The sequence below is a fragment of the Coturnix japonica genome, chromosome 24, assembly GCF_054131305.1.
Source record: "Coturnix japonica strain WE chromosome 24, WE-NBRP24, whole genome shotgun sequence".
NCBI lineage: Eukaryota > Metazoa > Chordata > Aves > Galliformes > Phasianidae > Coturnix > Coturnix japonica.
Window position 1 is genome coordinate 8,408,711 of NC_140686.1, and position 19,632 is coordinate 8,428,342.

The window sequence follows — 19,632 nt, forward strand, 5'->3', positions numbered from 1 at the left end:
CCAGGGATGGGGGGTCACCGTGGCGTCTTGCCCCATAAAACAGCCATGGGGATGCTCCATGCACCAGGAGTGGGGGTTCTCACCCCAAATCAGAGCTGAATCCCACCCCATTCCTCTGCTCTGTGCAGAATGGGGACATAGAGGTACGTCCCTATGGGGACAGCGCCTTCGGAAAGGGGACACTGCTCAGCACTGCAGACCTTTCCTGCAACCTTGGCTTGGCCCAGGCCGGGTTTATATTTAGATCCCCTTATATTTAGGAAGAGAAGCCAGGAGAAAGGCGACTTGGGACTTTTCAGCCACCCCAACCCTCAAAGCCACCGGACGGTCGGTGTCACCACAGCCACCGCGTCCCATTGCCCTTCAGAGAACTGCCAGCCCCCATCCCCATCTGTTTATGGCCCGGGGTGGGGGGGCAAAAGCAATAAACCCCACAACACCGACCTCCTGCTGTGGTGCTCCATGGCACAACCCCAAGAAGAAAGAGGAACCCAGGGCCATCAGAGCCCCCTTTCCCAGCAGCCTGGTGCTGTCCCAGTGCTGGACCCGGCTCTTACCGTTGGGTGGGAAAAGCGAAATCCCAAAGAGAGACCTTTCGGGGCCAGAATTTCCCTCTCCTTCGGCTCCTTTGGCTCCGCGAGCGCCTGTTGGCAGCGCAGCTGCTGCTGCTGTCAGATGGTCATGAGTGAAACCTGAGGACACGCGGATCCTTCAGGTACCCTCGGCCGACTCAGCTGCGGCATTCGTCCCCCGCGGCGCCAATCAAGGGGGTGGCAGCGCCCGGCCCCATTAGCACAGACCCCAGGGTCCATCAGCTCCAATGTGCCCCAAGAAAGGACCCGGGACCACATCCCTGTGTGATGTGATGCTGCACTCATCCTGCTTCAGCACCTTGTGTCCCCATGTCCAGCGCTGTGCCGGACCCCAAAGTCATATCCAGCCCAGGGATGGCGTGAGGAGGTGTCCTGGTGTGTGCCCTGCTTTTCCCCATGGTGTTTTTGGGTGCTGTTTGCATGTTTTGGGGTGCAGAAGGGCCATACCCATCTCATAGGGTTGGTCCATTCTGGGGTGCAGCAACCACCTGTCCTGGTCTGTAGGCTCCATGCCACCCTTCTGCTGCCTCTCTGGCCCCATATACCCCACAGAGATCTTCCCCAAGCCAATGAGCACCCACCACCAAGGGAAGAACTCCAGCTTTGCACTCCAAGTGAGCAAAGAGCAGCCCCAGTGCATCTGCAGGTATAGGGCAGGGATGGGAACGTCCCCATTATGGTTGTAGGGACCTTCATCGTGATGGATCCCAGCCCTATCACCCCTAGGAAGTCCCTATAATCTTGTTTTGCTTTGCACATAGCCTAGAGCAAACCCTATGGGGAGCATGCAATGATGGGAGCACTGGGATGTGCCCCTGGGGGCTGTGGGCACCGTGGGGTGGGCACAGAATGAGGGTCTGTGGGTACCCGGGGGTACCCATGATGCTGAAGTGGGTGCAAAACCCAGCAGCAAAAGCACCTTTGGGGTGGCAGAATGGGATTCAGAGCCAAGCACTGCCTATGGGATCTATATGAAGCACATCCCAGAGTGGGGATGGAGATGGGGGTGAAGCTCTGCAGGCACCCAGCAGCGAACCCCTTACCTTCCTCTGGTGGTGCCGGGCGGGCACAGTCCTTTGGTGCCGGCGGTGCCGGGACAGCCGTGGGGCCGCTGTGGCTTTGGGGTTGTCCCGTGGATCCACTGTCACCGCCTGCGGCGTAGGGCCGCAGTGCCACCCACCGGCCCCAAGCAAAACACCCCCCAAGGCAAAACACCGCCCCGGCTGCATCTCCAGGGAGTGATGGATTCAGGGTCATAGGGGGCTATGCCGCCCCATATAGGCTGCTATAGGGCACTGTGCATGTAGGGGTGCAGCAGAGCTTTGTGTGTCACACTGTGTGCCCCCCATGCCCACCACGAGCTGCTGCCTTGCAAGCATTGGATTGAATGCCAAGCAAGCCCTATAACAGGGGATTATAACAGCTTTAGCCTCACTGCCAGCAGAAAATAAATGCAAAGCCAATGACTTGCAAAGCTTTACGTCCATGGTGACATCCCCATTGAGCATCCCCATCCCCAGTGCAGTTTGTGGTCTCCTCTCCCCGCCCAAACCAGCCTCCATAGCGAGCAGAGATATTTGTGCACCCATTGGGGGGGCTCATGGAGCATCCTCCAGCTCACCCCACATCGGGTCCAGGTTCTGCTGCCCCTTTGTGAGACCAGGTGGGATGTCAGGAGGTCGGGTCGCCTGGGATGAGGCCAATCTGTGGGTTTTATTTAAGGAAGGGCACTTGGCCATGGGGAGAAATTACAACCTAGAAAGCCTGAGAAGCTCTGCTGAGATCAGGTGGCTCAGCAAAGCCAGGAGAGGTTTGGGAAGGGGCATCCGATGCCTTCCTAACCAGGGCAGCAGATGGGGTGTTGTGAGCAGAATGGGCTGCAGTGGCGGCTTCTCCCCGCTCAGGTTGGCTGCTGGGGGCTGTGTTGGCATCTTCTCATAAGGGAATGCATTTCTTATGTAAAAGAAGGGGGAAAAAAACAACATTGGTGGATCCCTCCGGTGCTGAGGTCACCCCAGCTGTGAATCTGGTGCCAAATGAAAAATGGCAGGAGTCCTTCAAGCTGGTCCTCAGCTCTCAGCTGGTGCAGATATGGGGAGATGGGCAGCTGAAGCCTCAGGATATGCATCCCATCCCACCTGCACCCCATACCACTCCATTCTATCCCATCCCATCCCATCCCATCCCATCCCATCCCATCCCATCCCACCCAATACCACTTCATCTCATCCCATCCCATTCCAACTTACCCCTTCCTATCCCATCCCATCCCATCCCATCCCACCCCATCCCATCCCACCCCCACCCCATCCCACTCCATTCTATCCCATCTCATACCTTCCCATCCCACCCCACCCCATCCCATCCCATCCCATCCCATCCCATCCCATCCCATCCCATCCCATCCCATCCCATCCCACCCCATCCCATCCCATCCCATCCCATCCCATCCCACCTCATTTCATCCAGCCCCCTCCAAACCCATCCCAACCCATCCAATCCCATCCCACTCCATCCCAAGCCCCCACACCATACAGGCAGAGCCAGGCACTGAAGGTGCAGGAGCCAGAACCTACAAATCCCCCTTTGTTTCTATGGCCACCATCCTTAGGGAGGAATGTCCCCTGACTGCCATCCTCATCACGCCGTGAAGTCTTGGGTTGCCATGTTGAAGACGTTGCTCTCCATGGATGTCTGCCACTTGCCCCAGTTTCTCTTGATCTCAGCCTGGACCTGAAGTGACACCAGGATTGGTGCTGGCAGTTGGGGCACCCATGGGGTGGGAGCTGCACTGCTCCATGAGGGGCTTGGGTGCCAGTGAGGGGGGTCCCTTGTGTGTTGGATGCCCACCTCCCCATTCAGGAAGCAATAGAGCAGAGCCACCAGGAAACCCTGGAAAAAGAAATAGTCAGAAACAGCAAATTTTACCCAAAAAAGGGGCACCCTACTCCGTGGGGTGGGATGGGATGGGGTAAGAAGGGATGGAGATAGGGACAGGATAGGGATGGAATACGTTAGGAAGAGATAGGATAGGATAGGATAGGATAGGATAGGATAGGATAGGATAGGATAGGATAGGATAGGATAGGATAGGATAGGGTTAAGAAGGGAGGGGATGGGATGGAGGTGGGAAGGGATAGGAATAGGAAGGTATGGAGCTGGTATAGGAAAGCTTAGGGATGGAAATGGAGATAGGGATGGAATGGGTGGGGTGAGAATAGGATGGAGTGGGTTAGGAAGGGATTGGGATGGGATAGGAAAGGATATAATAGGGTAGGATGGTATGATATGGGAAGGGATGGGATAGGGAGTGATGGGATGGGATAGAAGGGATGAGGATGGGAAAGGATGGTATGGGAAAGAGTGGGGATGGCAAGGGATGGGGCTGGGAAAGCATATGGTGGGATGGGGTGGGATTTCAGCTTCCCATCACTTCCCATCACCCCACATCTGCACCTGGTAGGAACCGAGGACCAGCTCAAAGTACAGCCGGGCGTCCACCCCGATGTGCTCAGGGAAGAGTGCGAACACCACGTAGTGCACCCCAAAGAGGGGGATGAGGAGCAGCGTGGACTTGGTCAGCCTCCTGTGGGGAGAACAACATCAGCAGGGCTGGAGTTCAATGATTTTGGGGATCTTGGTGGCCCTGGGTCCTCCTTTGTGCTCCTCCAAAGAGCCCTGTATCCCCCCAACAACCCAGTTGCCCTCACATGTATTGCTGCTTGTGGTTCTTGCTGATGTCTGGGGATCGGATCTTCTGTGCCAACATCCTGGTGACGTTGAGGAAGATGAGGAAGTTCACCTGCCATGGAAGCTTGTCTCAGCCCTGCACGAATGGGGTCCCACAATGGGATGCTTGGGGTGGGGACGTGCTCACAAATATGGCCAGGAGGATGGGAGCCTTGATCACCCACCAGTAGGGGCTGCTGTAGTCATCCCAGCACCTGTGGGAGAGGAGAACAAACCTGTTTTTAGCTCAGGTCTCATTCTCCTGTCCTGTTTGCACAGGGGTCTTTAGGCCCCACCAGAAAATAGACACAGCATTAAAATAAATCATTGCCTCATTCCTCCCATCTTGAGCTTCCCTAGCAAGTGGGCTGTCCCCTTGGCTTGCATAGGGGGCACGTGGGCAAGAGGAAGAGGGGAGGAGGCTGCCCTTACCCATGGTCGTCGTACTGCAGCCTGGTGAACACCCACACACACACCGTCAACACGGGGACACCTGTATAGGGACACAGTGTCACCCCATGGCTCTGGCACCTCCCTCCAACCCTTATCCACAACCCCACATCCTGAGGCTCTGGAGATAACAGCAGGGTGACAGTTTTTCCAGGACTTTGAAAGGGATGACGGCCACCGATGGTGATGTGTCACCTCTTGGTCCATTCCTACATCTAACCCAGCTCCTGGGGTGGACTCTGGGAGCCCCTGGAGGGGTTGAGATCCCAAGGCTCACCCCATCCAATGAGGATATACCACCAGATGTAGCTCCGGTCAGAGGTGAAGGTGAGCAGCAGCAGGGTCTGCAGGTACATGCCCTCCACCAGCAGCCAGAAGAAGTTGGCCAACACTGAGTACTGCACAAAGGCAATGGATGCTTTGCACTTCACCTGTGAGGATGAGGAAGAGGAAAGGTTCAGTGGTGCTGAGACCCAAACAGAGAGAACTCTGAGGGCAAGAACACTGTGTCTACAGACAAGCCTATGAAGAGAGATGCTGTTGTGAACCTCCTGATGTCTACCCAAGCCTGTTTTGAAGATATTTTTGATCTAGTGGTTAGTTACCCTGCCCATGACAGAGAGGTTGGAAAGAGGTGATCTGTGAGGTCCTTTCCAACCCAACCATTCTATGATTCTATGACTCTGTATTCACTGCTTCTATGTTTCTTATTTTTGTTTCTTATTTATTATGTCTGCTGCTCTGGACCTCACCGTTGACATGGTGCAGTGGTCAACAGACTCATCAGAGAAGAGGACGGCGTCCTTGATGAGCACAGAAGCCCCACGTAGGATGAAGGAGGTGAAGAAGTGGATGTGGATGGAGTTCCTGGTACAGTGCAGCTTCCTATGGATGGAAGAGACATGCTATGTCCATGGGGAGAAAGGGAAGTTGGAGGGTTTTAAGTCATCCATGGGGCATCTCTGGGAGGGAGGATCTGGACATCTCCCAACTCTGCTCATGGGTTGTCCTCCAGCCTTACCTGAAGCAGGAGAAGATTCCAATGGCCATGAACAGGGCTGCCAAGGATGTGGAGTAGCCGCAGGTGTAGAGCACCTTCATGGTGATGAAGTAACCTCTCTGGAAGGAAAAATACCAGCTAAAGGAGGCGGTATGTGTTGGGAACTCCATCCGCATCGGGTTGCTCTAGGTTTGTTCCATCACCCAGCCAAGCTCTGGATGTACTAAGCACCAAGGATGAGGCCCCTGGTAGACCCGGAGGCACCCACTTGCCTTGGCCTCAGTGTTGTTGCTGCTCCCAACAGGCTCCAGCTCACAGGCGCTGTAGTAGGGTGGGCTGGGGGGACTCCATCCCACCTCAGTGCAGTTCCTGTGGATCAGCACTGCAGGGAGAAGAGCCACGTGCTGGTCTCAGCTTCTCCATCAGCATCCCCAGAATGTCCACTTGTACAACCAACATTGTGATGGTGCCCAAATGCTGACACCCAGCCAGGAGCTTGGTGGGCACCATGGGAGCACCATGGCACAACCCATCCCTATGTGCTGTGCCAACCAGGGCAGCAGTTGTGTCTACTGTTGGAGAAATGGGGTTGGGGACTGCCCTGCTGCCACCCAATTGGGGAAGGTAAGCACTCTGCTCAAGAGGGAGAGCATCCTCTGGGTGGCAAGAGGGCTTGGGGATGTTCCTGATAGTCATCATCCCATCCACCCATCCCTTGTGTTGTGGTATGCCATGAGGTTTTGGAGGGGTTGGAGCAGTGGGACCAAGGGTTGGGATGTTACAGGATGAGCACCCACATTCATATCTCTGCACCTTGGGACTTCTTGAAGATGTGGGGGACATCAGGACAAGCAACAGCGTAGGACTGACCCACAGGCATGGCTGGCCAGCAGCTCACTCCATCCCACGCTGTCCGGCAGCCTATGGAGAGACAGGATGGGATGATCTGAGGATGTGGCCACCAAAGTGCCACCTCCAAGAGTCCTGTTTTAATGGAAGGTGATGGGGGGATCCGGGGGATCAGGAGGAGCCAGCAGTTTTCTGTCTATGTGGGATGAACTTGGTCATCTCCCATCGACCAGGAGCAGTGTGGCCAGCAGAGACGCTCCATCCTCTAAGAACCTGCAAAGATCTTCCACAAAGACCGAGGAGGGGACAAAACAGAGAGAGGGGAGGATGGGGACATGCAAAGAGCAGACACAGCTTGGGGACATCGCCCTGGAAGAAGAAAGCAATAAGCACCATGAGAGTTTAGCTGGAGAGCAATTATCCACACTTCTCTCCTCTCTCCTGCCCCACGTCAGTGTTTCAATGACTCCCAAATTGCCTTGGAAACGAGCAGGCGAGACCCAGACATCACACATCCAGGACAGCTCTTCTCACACACGGATGTGATTAACCTTGCAGGTATACATTATTAACCTGGAGCCACTTCTATTCCCAGCCAAGGAGTGTGGGCTCAGACACATCTAATTAGTTTCCTCTGAATTCTACAAGGTATCCAGCCAGGATGGAGAGATCTGCAGGGCTGGCCTTGCAGCACTGAGGGATGTCTGCACTTCTGCAGGAGAATGGAGCATGGGATTGTTAATGCAAGGGGTTGCTTTATTTTGGGGGAGCACCTGGATACATCAGTGAGTTGTCCTGTAAGTGCATCCATCTCCTGTTAGGCCGGTCAGGGAATAAAGTCCTTGGGATGGGGAGGTTCCTCTACCCACTCAGTTTCTCTCTCCTGAGCTGCTGCAACTCAAAATCCCACCTCACTTATCATTGTGTGAAATAGGAATGACCTCCCCAAGCAGAAGAAGTGAAGAGGAAAGGAGCGTTTCCTGTTTTCTGATGGGATTCTTCTCAGCATTCCCATGGGCTCACCATAGGCAGAGGTTGTTGGTTGGTGCCCTATTTCTGTCTGCTCTCCGTGGTACCTGGACACCTCTCTATATATCTCTATATATATGGTTATCTCCATCCAAACAGCTCACAGCAGACTTCCAGAGCAGGAATCTCATGATAAAACACTGACTTTAATTATACATTTGTGCCTCTTGGTTATTTTCCTTCCCCTGGCTGCAGAACGGACCATTTCCAACCAATGTGGCTTTCCTGTGCTAAGCAGGACGCACTTTATCCCTGCACTCTTACTTGTACAATTATGCAACCTTAACGTGCATTTATTGAGGTGCTTCATTTCTACATTCGCATTATCTGAGACCCACTGAATGACTCATTTCTTATTCACTGGGTGATAATTTTTACCCAGGATTTGAGGCGAGCTGCGTCGGGGGATGGAAATTGAACGTGGTTAAACAAAATGTCCAAAAGCAGCACTTTAAAAGTGGTTAATTTATTATTATTATCATTACTTCCCCCCCCCACTCCCCATATTTCCAATTAGTTAATCTGCTTAAAAGTCCCGGATATGTAAAAAATGAGTTGCTCAGAACGTGTTCTGTGTTAAAACTGAGTGAATTAGGGAAGGGAAAGGGGTGACGTGTGCTGTGCAATGGTGGTGAGGAAGGGGCAGATGGGGGCACAGTGCCCTGCATGGCAGGGTTAGGGTTAGGGTTAGGGTTAGGACCACATGCCATAACTATGAGGTTCTCATCCCCGATGGCTGTTTGCACACTGTAGTCCCACAGGTCTCAATCCCCTCTCCCTTCTTCCTTATGCTCTCCAAGGATGCTGCCACCCCATCACCACTGACCACCACCAGCAAACCCTCTTTCACAGCAAACCCTCTATCCACGCATGTGGGGGTTCTCACCTCGCTGCCCATTGGGGGGCTGTGTTTGGCTCTCACTCCTGATGGCCTCCAGGCACTCATTCTCTCGCTCTTGGAAGTAGAGGATGATGGAGCAGTCGGGATGCGTCGCTCTCACCTGACAGGGGGATGCATGGGGTGACCCCAGCCCAAACCACCCCATTTAATAGCAGCTGCCCACAGCCCAGCCCTGACATTTCCCCAGCTTTCAGCTGTTTGCTTTGTACACATCATCAAGAACCGCAATTAACTCTAATTCCCTCCTAAAAGCTTCAGGGCACCACACAGGCGGCAAAAACAGAAGGGCAGGCCCCACCCGCAGAACCGCAATGAGAGATGGAGACCTACTGAGACGTGGCCCATCCTCACTGAACCCTGAAATGATGAGCGCTCCTCAAACCCAAATGCACCTTTGGAGCCAATCCACCACCGTGCCTCAGTTTCTCCCCCTTCCCTTCCCTTCCCTTCCCTTCCCTTCCCTTCCCTTCCCTTCCCTTCCCTTCCCTTCCCTTCCCTTCCCTTCCCTTCCCTTCCCTTCCCTTCCCTTCCCTTCCCTTCCTTTTTCCCTTCCCTTCCCTTCCTTTTTCCCTTCCCTTCCCTTCCCTTCCCTTCCCTTCCCTTTTTCCCTTCCCTTTTTCCCTTCCTTTCCCTTCCCTTTTTCCCTTCCTTTCCCTTCCCTTTTTCCCCTCCTTTCCCTTCCCTTTTCCCTTTTCCCTTTCCCTTCCTTTCCCTTCCTTTCCCTTCCTTTCCCTTCCTTTCCCTTCCCTTCCCTTCCCTTCCCTTCCCTTCCCTTCCCTTCCCTTCCCTTCCCTTCCCTTCCCTTCCCTTCCCTTCCCTTCCCTTCCCTTTTTCCCTTCCCTTTTTCCCTTTCCCTTTCTTTCCCTTTCCCTCCCTTCCTCCCCCAGTCCCCTCTCCCAAACCCCCACATCACCAACACACACACACAGCAGCACTGTTGCCACCCCACAGCACTCTGTAGAGTTTTCCTCCCCAAGGACACTGAAGCACCTCGTCCCATACTGAGCTGGTGTCACAGCCCTGGGGTGGGATGGACGTGCATGGGACCCCTGAGCCCATGGGCTCACCCCACCAGGACTGTGGCTGCTACACTCTCCATTGCCACAGGTAGGGACCACCAACCACCCCCTGTCCCCCCACAACGTCCCCCCTGGGGTCACACTTACCTGCAGCACTGGCAGCATGAGCAGCAGCAGCACGCAGGAGCCGGAGTTCAGCCTTGGGCATCCCATGGTGGGAGGCAGCCCCGTTACACCCCCCTCAGTCCCCAATGGGCTGGGGATGGCCCCGCTCCTCCCGCATTGACCTGGGCATGGGGTCCCGGCTCCAGGAGTAACCCTGCTCCCCTCACCCTTCTCAGTCCCAGCCCTGTTCTTCCCCCACTTCCCTCCAAATCACTTTCTCGTTGCGGATGCTCAGACCCTTAGAGTGTCCCTGACCCTCCCCCCGTGCTCCCCACCCCCCTCTATCCCTGCTCTTCCCACAGCTCCGTCTCTCAGACAGACCGAATGTCACAGCCCAGGCGATGTGCAGACTCCGCCCCCCGCCCCCCCTCCCCATACACAGGGCTGAACACACAGCTCACCCGGCCTGGCACTGCCCACCACCCCATTATCGGCGCCCTTTGGGGTCTTTCCTCCCTCTCCCCCCCCAAAGGTGGACATGCACAGTGGGGATGCAGAGTCCTTTTGCTTGCTGCTTGGATGCTGCTAAGCTGGAAACCCAATATCCAAAGGGTGTGAGAAGCGAGGGGCAGGCAGGGATGATGCAGAGGGGGGTAAGGAAGGTGGGGATCCCAAAGGGGATGCTGTGATGCTGTGATGCTGGGCAACACATGGCCTGACTCATGCATGCACACAGAACAGGGGTGGTCCTGGAAGTCCTTGTCATGCAGGGGCACCCCAAATTCCCTTTCCAATTGCCCCTGCTAACACAGAAGGGCTGGTTGTATGGCAGGCAGGATGACCCAAACTCTGCCCCATCTGTGTGAGATCAAAGCCCTTTGATGGGCTGCCTCGTCCTCCAGAAACCCCATAGAGGTGCACTGTAATCTCAGCTGATGGTAATGAGTGCCAAACCAGAGCAGAATGGGTTGTACAAAGCACCCAATGCAGTTCAGAGGAGTAACAGAAATACTGCTAAAAATGCAAAGAAAGCAACCAGGTCCTTAATATTTAAAGCCATTTGGTTGGTGCTATTAGGAGTGACCGATGCTGCTCTTGCAGGCACAGCTCTGATCCCACAGTTCTATTGACACAAAGAGCCTCCGGGACCCGGACAGCCTCATTAACATCTCAGTTTCCAGTGAAATGCAAACATCCAATTTCAATCATTTAATTCTCCAACAGCATGGAAACAAGCAATGGGGGGTGGGGGTGGGGGGGCACTGAAAGCAAATTAAATGGTTCTGGGTGCAAATAAGCCCATGCTGTGCTGGCAGAGTGGGATAGAGGGGAACTTGGGGGGTGGGGGTCCCCAAGACACCCATGTGTCCCCATAGAACAGACTTCTCTGGTGCCACCTTGTGGCATCCAGTTTGAGAGGTGATTGGCTTTGATCAATGGGAAATCAGCTCCTGTGCTTTGGTGATGCAGCAGTGCCGTGCATGGCCAGCACTGGATCACCATGGGACTGCCATAGGACTGCCATGGGACAACCTTGGGACCAGTGTGAGACTGCCATGGGACCAGAGGGCTTCACACCCCTGCTGTCTGTGTTTTGGGGTCTCTCTGGATAGGATGTGATGAGGGACTTTGTGGGGCCCATACAAGACCACGGCCCAAAGCAGAGCTGCAGGTGGAGCCCACCCTAAGCCACAGATGGGGCTGAGGTCTGGGCTGTGGGCTTGATGTAAGGTGAAGGTTTGGTTTTATAGTGCAAGAAATCCCAGTTGTTCCCCAATAAATGCCCAAGGCTGAGCCCCAGCTTCTGCTTTGTGTTGAGATGCATTGGGGCTGGGAGTTGCAATGGACCTACAGTGGGTTGACACTGGGTTTGGCTCAACAACACCCTCAAAGGGGACTGGGATGCTATGGGAGGTCTTAGGGAATTCCCACTGTATCCCCTTGTCCCACCATGGCAAAAGGTTTGCTGCAGGGCTCGAGTCCTTCTTGCAGACAAGAACAAGATGAGCGCTGGCACGATGGACACGCAGGCTGCGCTCAGAGCACGCGGGGCTCTGCCAGAAGCAAGGGGTAATCAGCACAGTAATCAAATGTGCAAATAATGGGGATTTGGGAGCTGTAACAAAAGGCAGTGAAACAATCCAGAGGGGGCTTGGAGAAATTAGGAACATGGAGTAAAGTGTAATCAAGTGGAAAATAGCCCCTGTAGAGCCAAGGGCTGGAGTCTTAGCAGCTGACTTTGCTCCTGCCATATGGAGGTGTCTCTGGTTTGGGGGCTTTGATAGGTTCTGTTCCCACTTCATGAGCTGAGCTGGCTCTGGGCTGAAGGAAATGTTCCCAGATCAGTGCTAGGGGACAGTGAGAGCTTTGGGTTGAATGCTGATGAGATGATCAGATGGAAGGGCAGTGGAAGAGCTCACGGGGGCAGAGGAAAGATACCAGAGGACAGCGGGAGGATGGGGAAAATATTCCATTGCAGTGGGTTTGAATGCTAGAGGACTTATGGCCATCCATGGGGACCAAGTCCAAAGTAGTGCCTGAGCAATTGCCCCTATTGCACCATGCCTTGGTCATGGATGGGGTCAGAGTGGCCAGCTGTAGGGTGGGCAGGTCTTCATCCTCCATCCATGGAGACCCCACAGCTGCATGGACACACACATGTTGGAGGGCTATGGGACATCCATGGGGCAGGTGGACCTTCATCTTCCATCACTGAAGACCCCATGGCCACAGGGTGCTAAACCCCTTCCCCACATCCCTCCAAGTGCTCCCACATAGAAACCTGTCCCAGATGCAGGTGACACCCAGCCCCATGGGGACACACTGCTGCCTCTGTCAGCTTTCAGTGGGACCTTTCAACACACCCCAGTCAGCAATCCAGGTGCATGTGAACTCATACAGCCCCCATCCCCACCCTCTGGGTGGCTTTTCTCTATCACCCACCCAGGGATCAGAGCTGTCTCCCCCCACCCACATTGGGTGGCCCCGAGGAAGACCATGGGGCTGTGGGATTTTAGGGAAGACCCCCAAAACCACATGGCCAAAGCCATGGGATGCTGCTGGTGTGTCCATGGTGGGGCCAGGTCCTGGCATCAGAGCACCCCAAACACTGGGACCAGGGCACAGGGCTGGGAAGAACACACAGCACCAGTGCCCTGCAGAGACAGAAACACCTTTAAGGGGGCACAAACCACCCCTTAGTGCCACCCCTTTTGTGGGTGGGGTGTCCTGGGGACATAAGCAAGGAGAAGCAACCTGGGATTGCACCTCGAGCAGCCCAACCCACTGGGATGGTTTGTTTGCCCCCAGCAGCTATAGCAATGAGCAGGAGCTGCAGGTGTATTGCTGCTCATCCAGCCATGGAGCCTGGGGCAGCAGGGAATGCCAGCAGGGTATGGGGGGACCCTGCAGAAGGAACCTATGTCATCCCACATAGGGTGAGCCCCAAGGAGCAGCCCAGGGGATGTTGGGGATAAATGGGGTGGGTGGGAGGTGAGGGGATGGGGTCAGGGTTTGGGGTGGGTGGTGGGGTTTGGTTTGCAATCTGCTTTTTGCAAGGTGTAAATGCTCCGTGCATAACCCTGAGCAGGTTCCATGGGGCTGTGTGTGTGCATAGGGACACCCCTTGGCAAGAGGGGCCTGGTGTGAGCTGCCCCCTCCTCCAGACCCCCATCCTTGGGGCTTTTCTCCCCCTCCTCTCTTTCAGCTCCCACCTGTGTTGGTGTCCCCGCAGCCACTGACCATCATCCAGCAGCTTCCCATGGCCACAGCCCATCCCACAGGACCCCCACAGCTACGGGGAGGTGCGTGACCACAGCCCTACAGTGAAACCATCCTCGTGTCTTCCTGCCTCCAAACACAGGGACTGAAGGGCGAGATCCACATCACTCACATACAAAACCAGTGGGGTCCTGGGGACCACCCACCAATGGCTTTGCAGGCACTTGGAGGGGGGGATTTCGTGCCTGCAGCAGATGGGGTTGTTTTAATGGGGGTGTTTTAATTGAGATGTCTTAATGAGGATGTCTTAATGGGGGTGTCTTAATGGGGATGCACCAAGGAAGCTTTGCCAAGCCCTGTGTGCTGCCAGGACTGCAGCAATCCTCCAAATGGGCGGAAAGTCTACAGACTCCAGCCCCACTAATCACCTTTTGTGAGCAGCCGGACCAGATGTTTAATCCCATTTGCCAATTGGGAAAGGCAAAATGATCTCTATTTTAAAGATTTACCCGAGCAAAATAATTCTTAAATGCCACCTAGGGCTTCCAAATTGGGATGTGGGGCTGGGTTGGCTCCCAGTGCTTGGCATAAGGACAAACCTTGGTGCTATCCTAAGGGATGCATCCGCACCACTCATCCCTTCCCCTCGCTCTAATCCCTCTCTGACGCAGAGACCCTTTGCTCCCCGGCAGATTTATTGGAGCTGATGATGATTCAGAACTCCCAAATGCACCAGGTGGTGATGAACAGCCTGGCAGTGTCAGCAATGGTGTCCTTTGGGTATGGGCCATCTCCAGCCACTGCCCAGGTATGGGGTGGGACCCAGAGGTGCCTTCTGCCTTCTGATCTCCCTGGGGTTTTAGAGCTGTTTGGGTCAGTTTGACCCCCAGCGTGGAGTGTATCTGATTCTGTTCCTCCTCATAGACACTTGCTGTGCCTTTGCAGCCTGGAGAGGAGGAGGAAGAGGAGGCCATGGTGTTCCACCACCACTACATCCCTTATCCCAGTTCTGCTCCCCTTTGGGCCTGGCCACTCCAGTACCAGGCTATGGGGCCAGCAGCCGTGCGGCACCTGGGCACAGCCACAGAGAACAGGGATGTGTGAGTAGCAAGGGGAGCTCTTGCACAACCAGTGGGACATGGGACAACACCAGGCAGGCACTCACTCCTGTCCTCATCCCTCTCCATCAGCCCTGTGCCACCTCCTCCACCCCCCAGTGCTACAGGGACCGTCGGTGCCAGCGTCCCACCAGCATCAGGTATGACCTTTTCCCTGTGTCTTCATCAGGAGGTGATGCACAGACCTCCCTACATGTCCAGCTTAAGGCTGAGCCCTCCCCACTCCCTCTATCCAACCTCAGTCCGTGCTTTCCCCCTACAGAGTACTATGACATGTTGGAGGAGCGGCTCTGAGCACCCTGCAGCCCAAAGGGGGCTCCTCCTGCACATCCTCATCCTCCAACCCAGGAGATCTTGCAGGGTGCCCCATGGTACCCGCAGTTTTGGGGAGGGAGGTGATGTACCTGGCAAAATGTGCTATTCTGGGGGTGTGGATATGTTATTGCTTTGGTGCACGGATGCATAAGTTTGGTGTATGGGGTGGGGTCGTGCAAAGCCAGGTGTCCCCAATCTCCACCAGTCCCTCCAGCTCTCAATGCAGCACATTGCCTGTAATTAATTTGCTTTGTTAAGAAAGCACCCTGCTGACACTAATTAAGCATCTGTCATTAATCCAGGCCGCTGGCCCTGAGCCTGAATGTGAGGCTTCCTCCAAGCAAAGGCGGTGAGGGAGGGGGGCTGTGTGTTCATTGGGGTGCCCATGGGGTCTATGAGGTGCCCATGGGGGCTGTGGGTGCAAATGGGAGATGTAATGGAGACCATCCAAAAGCTGAGCTGAGTGTGGGGTGAAACTATGCCAATGTGCAACGCTTTGTGTATCCATACAGACAAAATGAGGAGGAAGAGAGGAGTCACCGGGGGATGTCCCAATCTTGAATATGGGAATAATAAGAGGAAGGGAGGGAGGATAGTGCAATGGGGATTGCGACACAGGCAGTGGAAGTGAGCCCTGGAGCCCTCTCTGGGTGACACCGGGTTGAGCAGCACAGAAATAACCCATGGCCAGGGCACAAAACCAGGGTTACCATAAGTGGGGAGGAGGGATGGGGGAAGGGGCTCTGGAGGACGTGGAGTAGGGCAGTTCTGCTGAAGGTTCATCACTGTCAGAGAGCAGCTGGGATGCTGGCTGTGACCCAAGGGCCAAAGGAACCAGTGGGTCTGGGTGAGAGTGCATGGATGAGGCAGTGGGGCTGTGATTCCCCCACACACCCCTCCCAGGTAAGAGGTGTTGGTGAAAAACCATTGCAGTGCTTCATGGCCCAGCAGGATGCGTATCAGCTGTGACTCCTCAGGTGACCCAGGGTCTCTGGCGTTGACTCACCCCTTCTCTCCACCCTCACCTGCTGTGCCTGCCTGCCAGCCCTACAAGCCTCTGTATGGGGCAGCTCCTTCCCTGGACCAGCCCCGAACGCCCACACAACACTCTGCTGATCCACCGGCTTCACCTGCCCTGCTCCCGGCAACCCTACTCTCCACCCCAGCTCTGGGGACGCAGGCTGAGCTCCCCAACATCCCCACACCCCACATAGCACAATGGACGTGGCCCTTCTCCACGGGCTGCTGCTCCTCCTCATCCTCCCCGTGCTGCTTTACCGATACTGTGCCACCTTCCACTACTTCTGCAAAGTGACTTTCTTCAACCTCTGGGTCTTGGCCATGGCGACTCTCCTCTCCCCCTTCGCTGCAATTCGGGGACGCTGCGTGGAGAATATGAAGTGAGTATGGATTGGGGGTTTATTGCTTCCAGCATGGAGGCATCTGGGGTTTGGTGGTGATGGGGTTTTGTGGTTGTATCCACAGCCAGGACTGCAGGTTGAGCCCTGGAGCTGCCATGAGTTCATGTGGTGCATCTGCATGCTGTGGTGGGATGTAGTGGTGATGTCCATGGTTAGCAATGGGCACACCATGGTGGGGCAGACAGTTGGGTCTGGGCTAGCTGGTCCCCATTGGATCAAGTAACATAAAGGGGAAAACTGGCCATTGCATCATTGGGTACAATGAGGGACTGGAAGGGTTTGCAGCACTCAGTATCAGGATATACGTGCATGCCCACATCTCTGTCAGTGCATCCCACTTTGAGAACAGGACTCCAGGATTTCCTGATGCCATCAGCTCAGTGTCCCAGAGAGGATGCCCCAGTGCTGCCCCATTGCTCAGCTAAGCTGGGGGTGGTGGTGGCCGTGATAGCATCTCTGAGCAACACGAGTTGCTTCCAGGGCTGACGCAACCCTGGTGCTGAATTCCTGGCTATGATAGCATAGTGGAGGGATGTAATTGTGTCAGGATGAAAGACGAGCCTGTGGAATTTCTAAGCTCAAGCCATCACGTGTCAGTGCAGGCAGATCCGGAGCTATTGGCAGGACTGCAGTCAGAGGTTTGGTGTTATCAGTCCTCTCGTGCAGCCATTCTCCCTCATTCTCTCCGTGCAGGAATGATGCACACACACGTGTATTCCCTCTTGCTTTGAGCCTTGCAAACGCTTCCGGCTCAGTGGAAATCCCTGTCATGACGCAGCTGTGACTCACAGTGCCTTGTCTCATCCCACCGTCACAGCACACCCAGCCCCATCTCCTCCTCCTCAGCCTCCAAATCACAACGCCTCCGGCTTGGAGCTGGTTCCTGCCATTAGACCTGGCTTTGGGGCATGCCACAAACCTCTTCTCTTCCCCACCTGGTGCTGAGCTCTTCCTGACCATCCTTTCCACATTAGGTTTGAAGCGTTCACTGCTGGATCTGAGACCCTTGGCACAGATGCTCTCCATTGCCATGAGTTGGAAAGTGCCCCATTTCAACGTCAAAAGTGTATTTATCTCCAGCATGGGTGCTGCAATCCCCGTTGCTCCATCCTCCCTCCATTCCTCTCGTTATTCTCATACTGAACGTCACCCTTCATCAGCTCTGCTCTCCTAATGTCACGCTTCCTGTCCAAGCCTTTCTGGATGGTGACGCGGCTCTTCCTCGTTCCCCATCCAGCTGATAAAACCTCCATCTCTTGATGAATTTAGGCCAAGTGAAGCAATTCTGAGTTGCTCTGATGAGCAAAGATGAGCTGGTTCTTGCCTCCCCTGCTCTTGTCATGACCCCCTCCCACCTCTCTGTGTCAATCTGCTCCCCACACGTGTCCCTCTGCCCTAGGCTCCTCTGTGCTGCGATCCGGCCCCTCAAGCACTTGTATGGCATCAAGATAGAGGTGTTGGGTGCCGAGCACCTGAATCTCAAGGAGCCCTATGTGATAGTTTGCAACCACCAAGCTTCCCTTGACCTCATGGGTATGTGCAGGGGAGGGGAGGGGTTCATCACCACGTGAGCAGCCTTTGGGGTCGAGCAGAGCTCAGGGCTATGGGTGCACTGCAGGGAAAGGGTTGGGACTCCATGATGCGGTTGGTGATGAGAACTGTGAGGGACGGGCTGATCCTTTCCTTCCCATCCATCCTCCAGGCATGGTGGAGGTCATCCCCAAGCGCTGTGTGCCCATCGCCAAGAAGGAGCTCCTGTACATGGGCACTGTGGGCTGGGCCTGCTGGCTCAGTGGCATCATCTTCATCGACCGCCAAAGGACAGGAGATGCCATCGATGTCATCTCCCAGACGGCCGAGACCATACGGCGTGAAAACGTGAGCAGGAGAAACTGGGCTGGGGGTAGACAGGGCTCAGGGAGGACCATGGGTGTCACGGTGGGGAGGTGTCCTGGGGTCAGTGCTTGCATCTCACCCTGTCCTGTGCAGCTCCGAGTGTGGATATTCCCAGAAGGCACCAGGAACCAGAGCAGATCCATGCTGCCCTTCAAGCGTGGGGCGTTCCACCTGGCTGTGCAGGCTCAGGTAAGGCATCAGGTTGGGGTGGCATACCCTGCTCATAGAACGTTCTCCATCATCTGCCCTTGACAAAGAGGATGCGGGCATTGGAGTCTTCTGGGATCCGCAGAGCCCAGGGAGGTGACAGGGACGTGGGGCATGGCAGGAGCTGGAGCCCTACTGGTGTTAACTGGGGAGGGGTCTGCATGACCCTCCATCTCCTGCAGGTTCCCATTTTCCCCATTGTGATTTCTCCATACTGGGACTTCTTCAGCTCCAAGGAGAAGAAATTCACCCCTGGTAAGTGGAGGACAATAAGCCCTTTTGCTGAGGTTGTGGGGATGGAGCAAGTGAGGGCTGGAGGTCTTTATGAAGGACACTGATGTGCACGGAGGCATCCAGTGGTGAAGGATGCTGGTGGGATGACCTGACCTCCCTGGCCTCTCCTCTCCATTTCCAGGGACGTTCACCATCCGAGTTCTCCCCAGGATAGAAACCCGTGGCCTGAGCCCAAAGGATGTCCCGGAGCTGACAGAAACTGTCCGTAAAACCATGGTTGATGTTTTCTCTGAGATGTCCTCAAATCCCTGCAGGGATTGGCCTGCGGAGCTTCCTCTTCTCCCAAGCACTGGGGCCACCAAGGGGACCGATGGCGTGTGGCACGACGAGGACACAACTGGGACCAGTGATTAGGCAGAGCCTAAGGGGACACCAGGGAGGTTGGGTATCTGGTGACAGGTAGAACATGCTGCACCCTTCTCCATCTCTTGTGGTGTGGTTCACCCATGGGCTCGTTGCACAAGGTCCTACCGATCGTGCTGTCCTCATGCATCCAGCCATGAGGAGGGGTCCAGAATGTGTGGTGAGCCTGTGGAGACTGGAGGGATGTGGGGAGGGGAAAAGTCCCACATTAGAAGAGCTTCCTCAGTGCAGAGCGATGAGATGAAGGTGAACAATAAAAGACTTCACAGCTGGTGTTTGTGCACGGTGCCATGCCTGAGCCTGGGGGGATGAGGGCAGGTGGGGGTGGCCATGCTGCATGTGGAGCATCTCTGAAGATAACGGGCAAACCATGGGCAAAAAGATACACGGTGCTTTGGTTCATCATTGCTGTTACTCAGAAATGTCTGGGAGAAATGCTGCAAAGCAGTGGAAATCATCTGTCCATGTGGATAGATGACGGGCAGTTGCTGGGTAACACTATTAGCAATGGTGAGCTGGAGCTCTCCAGGTCAGGAACCGTCACATGGGGATGGTCAGTGGCAGAGGGCACAGGGAGGACCTGATTTTTCATGCCTTCTGCCATGGGTTGTGTTTGGCTGCCT

At 55.1% G+C, this 19,632-nt stretch overlaps 4 protein-coding genes across 13 annotated transcripts in view; 2 read left to right on the top strand and 2 right to left on the bottom strand.

Annotated features, from left to right (window-relative positions):
• SCN4A (sodium voltage-gated channel alpha subunit 4) overlaps positions 1-708 on the bottom strand; it is a 31,076-nt gene extending 30,368 nt beyond the window's left edge. For 2 of the 3 annotated variants that reach the window (XR_014937070.1, XM_085523550.1), the window contains exon 1: positions 558-675. The gene's annotated coding sequence lies outside the window, so the exon portion shown is untranslated. Of the gene's footprint in view, positions 1-557 lie in introns of all 3 variants that reach the window. The other variant, XM_085523551.1, reaches the window with a different exon arrangement.
• A 1,579-nt stretch (positions 709-2,287) lies between these two features.
• On the bottom strand, positions 2,288-10,076 carry LOC107325042 (vasoactive intestinal polypeptide receptor 1-like). Of its 5 annotated transcripts, none has more exons than XM_085523555.1 (14): positions 9,718-10,076; positions 8,537-8,651; positions 6,586-6,693; positions 6,045-6,154; positions 5,794-5,891; positions 5,525-5,657; positions 5,050-5,203; positions 4,755-4,815; positions 4,508-4,537; positions 4,304-4,395; positions 4,050-4,179; positions 3,444-3,485; positions 3,170-3,326; positions 2,288-2,546 (listed from the first exon to the last, which is right to left on the bottom strand). In XM_085523555.1, the coding sequence occupies exons 1-10, from the start codon at positions 9,781-9,783 to the stop codon at positions 4,392-4,394; spliced, it is 879 nt and encodes a 292-aa protein (XP_085379681.1). In that variant the 5' UTR covers positions 9,784-10,076; the 3' UTR covers positions 2,288-2,546; positions 3,170-3,326; positions 3,444-3,485; positions 4,050-4,179; positions 4,304-4,391. The 5 variants fall into 5 exon arrangements, with proteins under 5 accessions (XP_085379681.1, XP_015741010.1, XP_032296812.1 ...); XM_015885524.3 differs by having other exon boundaries at positions 4,471-4,537; XM_032440921.2 differs by having other exon boundaries at positions 3,170-3,485; positions 4,471-4,537.
• Positions 10,077-12,937: 2,861 nt separating this feature from the next.
• Positions 12,938-15,107, top strand: PRR29 (proline rich 29). Of its 3 annotated transcripts, none has more exons than XM_015885527.2 (6): positions 12,938-13,112; positions 13,382-13,478; positions 14,088-14,203; positions 14,341-14,495; positions 14,586-14,653; positions 14,776-15,107. In XM_015885527.2, the coding sequence occupies exons 1-6, from the start codon at positions 12,966-12,968 to the stop codon at positions 14,805-14,807; spliced, it is 615 nt and encodes a 204-aa protein (XP_015741013.2). In that variant the 5' UTR covers positions 12,938-12,965; the 3' UTR covers positions 14,808-15,107. The 3 variants fall into 3 exon arrangements, with proteins under 3 accessions (XP_015741013.2, XP_015741012.2, XP_085379682.1); XM_015885526.3 differs by having other exon boundaries at positions 12,941-13,112; positions 14,320-14,495; XM_085523556.1 differs by lacking the exon at positions 13,382-13,478 and having other exon boundaries at positions 12,941-13,112; positions 14,320-14,495.
• Positions 15,108-15,198: 91 nt separating this feature from the next.
• LOC107325038 (1-acyl-sn-glycerol-3-phosphate acyltransferase alpha-like) lies at positions 15,199-19,555 on the top strand. 2 transcript variants are annotated; one of them, XM_015885520.3, is made up of 6 exons: positions 15,199-16,228; positions 17,649-17,782; positions 17,952-18,127; positions 18,239-18,334; positions 18,535-18,607; positions 18,768-19,555. In XM_015885520.3, the coding sequence occupies exons 1-6, from the start codon at positions 16,047-16,049 to the stop codon at positions 18,998-19,000; spliced, it is 894 nt and encodes a 297-aa protein (XP_015741006.1). In that variant the 5' UTR covers positions 15,199-16,046; the 3' UTR covers positions 19,001-19,555. The 2 variants fall into 2 exon arrangements, with proteins under 2 accessions (XP_015741006.1, XP_085379683.1); XM_085523557.1 differs by lacking the exon at positions 17,649-17,782 and having other exon boundaries at positions 16,100-16,228.
• Positions 19,556-19,632: the final 77 nt, after the last annotated feature.

Bases quoted from the DNA above. Each gene is read 5' to 3' on its own strand.
- LOC107325038 (XM_015885520.3), top strand. From the start codon at position 16,047: ATGGACGTGGCCCTTCTCCACGGGCTGCTGCTCCTCCTCATCCTCCCC. The intron at 18,335-18,534 runs GTAAGGCATCAG...CATCTCCTGCAG, and splicing joins ACCTGGCTGTGCAGGCTCAG to GTTCCCATTTTCCCCATTGT. The intron at 18,608-18,767 runs GTAAGTGGAGGA...CTCCATTTCCAG, and splicing joins GGAGAAGAAATTCACCCCTG to GGACGTTCACCATCCGAGTT.
- LOC107325042 (XM_032440921.2), bottom strand. From the start codon at position 9,783: ATGGGATGCCCAAGGCTGAACTCCGGCTCCTGCGTGCTGCTGCTGCTC. The intron at 6,694-8,536 runs GTGAGAACCCCC...GTCTCTCCATAG, and splicing joins GCCCCCCAATGGGCAGCGAG to GCTGCCGGACAGCGTGGGAT. The intron at 6,155-6,585 runs GTGCAGAGATAT...TTCTCCCTGCAG, and splicing joins CATCTTCAAGAAGTCCCAAG to TGCTGATCCACAGGAACTGC.
- PRR29 (XM_015885526.3), top strand. From the start codon at position 12,966: ATGGTTTGTTTGCCCCCAGCAGCTATAGCAATGAGCAGGAGCTGCAGG. The intron at 13,113-13,381 runs GTGAGCCCCAAG...CCTCTCTTTCAG, and splicing joins CCTATGTCATCCCACATAGG to CTCCCACCTGTGTTGGTGTC. The intron at 14,496-14,585 runs GTGAGTAGCAAG...CCTCTCCATCAG, and splicing joins GCCACAGAGAACAGGGATGT to CCCTGTGCCACCTCCTCCAC.